Source organism: Engraulis encrasicolus, chromosome 11 (assembly GCF_034702125.1).
Source record: "Engraulis encrasicolus isolate BLACKSEA-1 chromosome 11, IST_EnEncr_1.0, whole genome shotgun sequence".
Lineage (NCBI taxonomy): Eukaryota > Metazoa > Chordata > Actinopteri > Clupeiformes > Engraulidae > Engraulis > Engraulis encrasicolus.
The window spans coordinates 43294289-43300288 of record NC_085867.1 but is presented as its reverse complement, the minus strand read 5'-3'; the positions used below and the strand labels follow the sequence as shown (position 1 = coordinate 43300288).

At 42.8% G+C, this 6000-nt stretch overlaps 1 protein-coding gene across 1 annotated transcript in view; it reads right to left on the bottom strand.

Annotated features, from left to right (window-relative positions):
• Positions 1-387: 387 nt before the first annotated feature.
• LOC134457761 (zinc finger matrin-type protein 4-like) overlaps positions 388-6000 on the bottom strand; it is a 98485-nt gene continuing 92872 nt past the window's right edge. The window contains exon 8 of the mRNA XM_063209734.1: positions 388-465. Coding sequence (XP_063065804.1) covers positions 388-465 — 78 coding nt within the window. The remainder of the gene's footprint in view (positions 466-6000) is intronic.

The window sequence follows — 6000 nt, the reverse complement described above, 5'->3', positions numbered from 1 at the left end:
AATTTATAACGCTGTGTCTTAATGGGTTAAACGTATAAGAATGTCCACCTTCAGATCACCTGGAATTGGGTGAGATTTTTGTTTATAGTTTAGGAGAATAAAACATTCCACACACTTCCAAGAACTAGATTCACAGGCCCTTATATGGAGCATGTATATAATACATGCCTGCCCTGTACTGGATGTCTATGGGCTTTTACAGTAGCCGAGTTTGTGTTGATGTTTTCAGTGCAAAAAAACATGAGCACTTGATCAGATGCCACAGTTTGGGCTAATTTTGTGCTGACTGGACAGCGATAAGGAGTTATTTATGCAGAGACGAGCGGGACATCCCACCCTTATCAAAGACACAGCCTGTTGCGCTAGTCTGAACTGGTTTTGGTCAGCTCACGCCAGCTGAGAGCTGTTCAGAGGGCACGCCAGGCGACTGAGATGAGTAAACTTCCCCTTGGACACGTGCACCCTCTTCAGACAGAAAGAAAATGAAACTAGAATAGAGAAGGACAAGTATCTTTTTTGGTCATGAGTTGACTCACCACATTTAGCAAGCATTTTGTTTTTGTTTTTGTTTTTCGTTTTTGTGCGTATTGCTGTATTTGAAATGGTGTCTTTCTCTTGGAAGTCCAGCTGTGCCCATTGAGTTCAGCACACCCTTTGACGTCAAACAGCAACTCTTTAATCAAGAAAGGTGTTTGTGATTTCAATAGAGTACCCTCCAATTAGGCCCTATACTTAGCTGTTGTTTTAAAGTGGAAAGGACCCAATGTGTGCTGAAGTTGTGGGTACATGCCTCACATCTTTTTTCCTGTCCGCCACATGCCCTTTCCAAATCACCCAATGCTATGGCAATGGGGCCTCCCTGGTCAAGCGTTTTTTTGTTTATTGTCTGTCACCATAGTGACTGTAGTCTTCAACCCTGAGTCAGAGTAGCGCATAGGTTTTCATGGAAAGGATCCCTGCGTCTTGGTGTTATGTCAGACTGGTTTCACCAAGCTGCTTGGCAAAAAATTAACTTCCACCTAATGTTGAGTCACCCGTCTTGCACAGGCTTTCCTAAATAGCTTAGGAAGGGAGAAATGACACAGCCTGTTCACCAACAACAGTCACCATAGTTACAGTATTTCAGGACTCTCTACAAGCTCTCACCAAAAAGCGTACATCCTTTACAGTGCCTATGTAGAATATAAAAATCTCTGAAGACGAGCTCTTGTGTGTTTGAGACCCGTCTAACGATTGATACATTACCATAACATCCATTGTATTTTGATATGTATTTGTGTGGTAGTGTTTATTTGTGATGAAATGCTCTTGAATGAAGATCTCAATATCAGCAATTTATTCTGATCTACAGTAAGTATGTTTGTGGAGGGGTAGGAACTGGGTTGACTAATGTATTCTGAGAAGCCATTGTACATACTTTTCCATTGCCTACTATAGGTTACATTGGAAGTACCTTTTACAGAATTTATGACAAATGTCAAATTCACAACTGTTAGTTTTGGCTGAAATGCAGGGATGTACCAGTAGTGTGCCGTTTTTCTTGGAAATTCCCTCAACAACACTGAATTCTTTTGCTATACGTAGATAGCCTACACATATAATATACTGTAGGCCTACTTACTTTTAAGTCTACAGTTGAATTGATGTGCTCTGTGACGTACGCAGGCCAGTTACTGAGAAAAAAGGAACTCTCCCACACTACATTCTCTCTCTCTCTATGCCATCCACTAAATACAATTATTATTTATCATTTTCAACAGTCCTTACTTTACCTACTCTGAAATTTCTACTGCTAGGTCTGTGAACAATGTGGGACATACTTTACACATGCATGCTACTTAATTAGGGTTGCCACCCGTCCCTTGAAATACAGAATACAGAATAAAGAAGTCCCTTACTTTTTCCTCATTTTTCCTTAAAGTTCCTTATTTTCATGAAGAGCTAAGGCTGAAACCGGCCACAATGTGGTTAAAATGCCGGAAATTGCATCTAAAAAATGCAGGTGTCCTTTATTTTCGTTGCTGAAAGGTGGCAACCCTATACTTAATGGCCCTTTACAAACAGTTCAAAAATAGTGCATAATAACAAAAATACACATTTATACATACATCATAGTAGACAAGGCTGTGTGATATATTCAAATACATACAGTATTTAGTATATTTATTTTCATTTAGTAACATCCCACCCCCCCACCCTCTCTCTCTCTCTCTCTCTCTCTCTCTCTCTCTCTCTCTCTCACTCTCTCTCTCTCTCTCTCTCTCTCTCTCTCTCTCTCTCTCTCTCTGTCTCTCATTTAAGAAGTTTTGTTTAAGGTGCGTTTACGTAAAGTGTGACTGTTTGCAAAGTGACTCCCTGATGTTATCATGTACAGTTCATTTGTTTCCAAAAGAAACAAAGCTTATCTCAGCGCCACATGCTGGCAAAACACAAGAGCGGTCTGCTACATTATCAGATCTCCTACTTCACACAGCGGAATAATAAACTAGATAAGAGCAGATCCCAATCTGACTTGGACACTTGGTCCTCCTTATCTCCTTATCCCCCCAAAAAACTTCTTTCCCCATCTAGATATCTGGTACCTTAGACACATATTGTAGCTATAGGGTACACTTTTTTGGCAGCTGTGCTCTCCAGGCAGACACGAGTGTAGCAATGGCCATTAATCTTTTAAAATGTGTTCAGCAGAACAGACTGTACAGTGCCGTCAGTATGGGGCAAGGATCGTTTAGCGGAGTGTTTCTCAACGGGGGCGCTACAGCCCCCCTGAGGGCGCTGGGAAGCCCTAAGGGGGAGGCGTTGAGAAGGATACAGCTGAGTGGTGGCGGATTTAGGTCCCATTGGGGGGGAATTAGTCTATTTTATTTTTCAATACTAAGGGGGGCGTAGGCAGGCTTATGATTTGGTCAAGGGGGCATTAAGAGGCTTATGATGAGGTCAAGAGGGCATTTGTTCAAAAAAGGTTGAGAATCACTGGTGTAGCGGGACACCTTGGTACAAAAGTCAGCTGAAGTCCGTTAAAGTTTATTCCACACACAACAGGGGAGCCAATTGAACAGAAGGGACGGACTACTCCCTCCAGTGGTCAATGTGTGTTCAGTTCATTTGCAACTTTTAGAACGGGAGCCGCTGGATATGCATCGCTTTGGCGCCATCCTATGGTCATACTCTGTAGTGCAAAAAAGGTTGTTGATATGAAGTAGCGATGGACATATGCTCCAAACATTGTCTTGAATCAAATGAAACCCTAATACACAGACAATGTAAACAATGTCTAGGGCAGGGGTGGGGAACCTATGTCTCAAGGGCTGTTATAATGGTCCTTGATGCCGTTTTGTCTGGCCCCCGATATATTAAGCTACTTCACATGAAATATGACATAATTTGTAAAGGGATCTTAGAAATTACATTTGCAATACAATTAAGTTTTATTTCAGGGATCCTGAAGGTTGCTTAAAGGTGGCTGCCTTCAATATAGGCCTAAAGTGCAGGGGGAAATCCTGGTTTGTGTTCATAGTACGGCCCTTTGATGACTTTTACGACTCTTGCAGGAATTTGAAGTGGCCCCTTTAATGAAAAAGGTTCTCCACGCCTGGTCTAGGGTGTACCGCAGTGTAGTTCACCACCACTCTATATGCATCAAGAATGTAAATATGAAACTGCAAACAGTTTTTTCACTATGCAGATGCATTCCTATTTGGTATCAAGGAGCTACAGGTATAAGGCTACAATAAATACAGTATATCTGGGGCTTTATGTACTTCTTTGCATATGTGAAAAATCTGTAAAGATACGTTAGGGCTGAACGATTTTAAGAAAAAAATGAAATTGCGATTTCTCTGACAGATATTGCGATTTCGATTTCCACCCCGATTTTTTCCCCTTTCTTAAAATCAAGCTTCAGTGCATGGGGCTCTGTTCTCATGCTCCACATCAGTTGGTCCAGTTCAAGTGACTGTCTTTTCTAGTGAGTGACCTGTTCACGCACAGCATGGGGCTTTCTGATAGGTAGCTGATACAGAGCCGTTCTATCAGAGCTATCTGTTGTTTTCTACACCACAAAGCAGGGGCAATAGGCAGAGCATACATAAGTGCAATTATTGACAAAACAAAACATGGATCAGTTTAGGAGCACGATTTTCTGGCTCTGACGATCCCAAAATCGGGTTGTCTGATATTGCGATTTTCGATTTTTTTTCTGTACGATCGTTCGGCCCTACTCTACGTACATATACGCACCAAGAACATCAGACGTATCAATCCCCGCATAAACAGGATTTCACAAATGTTCTTGTGATACATCTAGGGCTGCAAAGTAAAAGTAGAAGTACATGTACAAAAATTCAAGAGACACCGCACAGTGTGTCATCAGGTTCGCTCTTGGCGAAACGCGTTGTTCGCTCCGAAAAATACAGCAAAGAAAAGTAAGCAGTGTGCGGTGTCTCTTGAATTTTGTTCATTGATTTACCTTCTCCTGCCTCACACCTACACCTGCATTACTGAGGGCTTGTGCAGCGTGCACAAGGACTCTCTTGAACTTAGAAGTAAATGTATTAAGTACAACAGCATATCATATTACGTTGTGGTTACACCAGTTACTTGTGTTGGAAGGAAACTATATGGCAGGTTTTGCTTTTTACTTCTACTTTGACTCGGGCCACTTCTGGTCAGCACCTCTGCAATCTGTTGTGTGTTGCAGATGAATCACACACACACACACACACACACACACACACACACACACACACACACACACACACACACACACACAGACACACACACACACACACGCACACACACACACGCAAACACACACACGCAAACACACACCAAACCGCCACTGCTGTCAATGCATGAATTTTTAATGTCCACATTTGCACCGTCGACAGGCTTAACAACCTGCTGTAATGCGGTCAGTTCGTCAGTCTCGGCGAAGGTGGTTGTGATAATGGTGTGTGTGTGTGTATTCGTGTGTGTGTGTGTATTCGTGTGTGTGTGTGTGTGTGTGTGTGTGTGTGTGTGTGTGTGTGTGTGTGTGTGTGTGTGTGTGTGTGTGTGTGTGTGTGTGTGTGTGGAGACGGAGCAGGGTGAATGGATGAGGGGGGGGCGGGGGTGTTGGGGGCAAGGAGAAGAGACAGTTGCCCTGGCCTCCGCTGAGGGAGGACGGGAGTCTTATCTGCCCAGCACAGCCTCCTCATACAGTATGTTATGGGCCAGTGCAGGGGACAGCAGAGAAGGGTCTGTCAGGCTGGGATGCAACAGCACTGCAGGGAAACAAATACCATTTAGCCTTTTCACAGCTGCATACTCACTTCACTGCTTGAGAGAGAGAGAGAGACAGACAGACAGACAGAGAGAGAGAGAGAGAGAGAGAGGAAGAGAGAGAGAGAGAGAGAGAGAGAGAGAGAGAGAGAGAGAGAGAATGAAAGCTTTTGTCATTTGGTCCCCTCTCTCTTCCTCTGCTGTTGGTGATAAGAGTTGTAGACAGGGTGCGGTCATTGCTGTTGTTGGAATTGGAAAATGCCTTCCAGTGTTGACACAGTGGTCTCATCATATGTGCTTGAAGAGCTACATGCTGTTGTTGTCAATGGTCATCGTTGTCTTTCAGGATGCATGAATTTGACAGTGATAGAGTGATCGATAAACAGACCGACTGGATGAACAGACTTTTATGTTTTTTGAGTGTGAAGTATGAATGTAATGTATGCTCACATTTTGTTAGCTAGAAAAGCAGTGCATGACTTACCTGACTTAGGTCCTTTTCTCCTCTTGAGTGCATAGGCCATTGACAAACTATCTCTATTTCACTCTTGAAAACATACATACAGTAAAGTTGTCTTAATCATATGGATTGTTCATGATGTATGAATATTTGACTATTGGATAGATAGATAGACAGACAGACAGACAGACAGACAGACAGACCAGAGACATGCATTTTGTGAAACGTTGGTGAGTGGATATCACATCAAACATTACATCGTCTGCCATCCTATATAG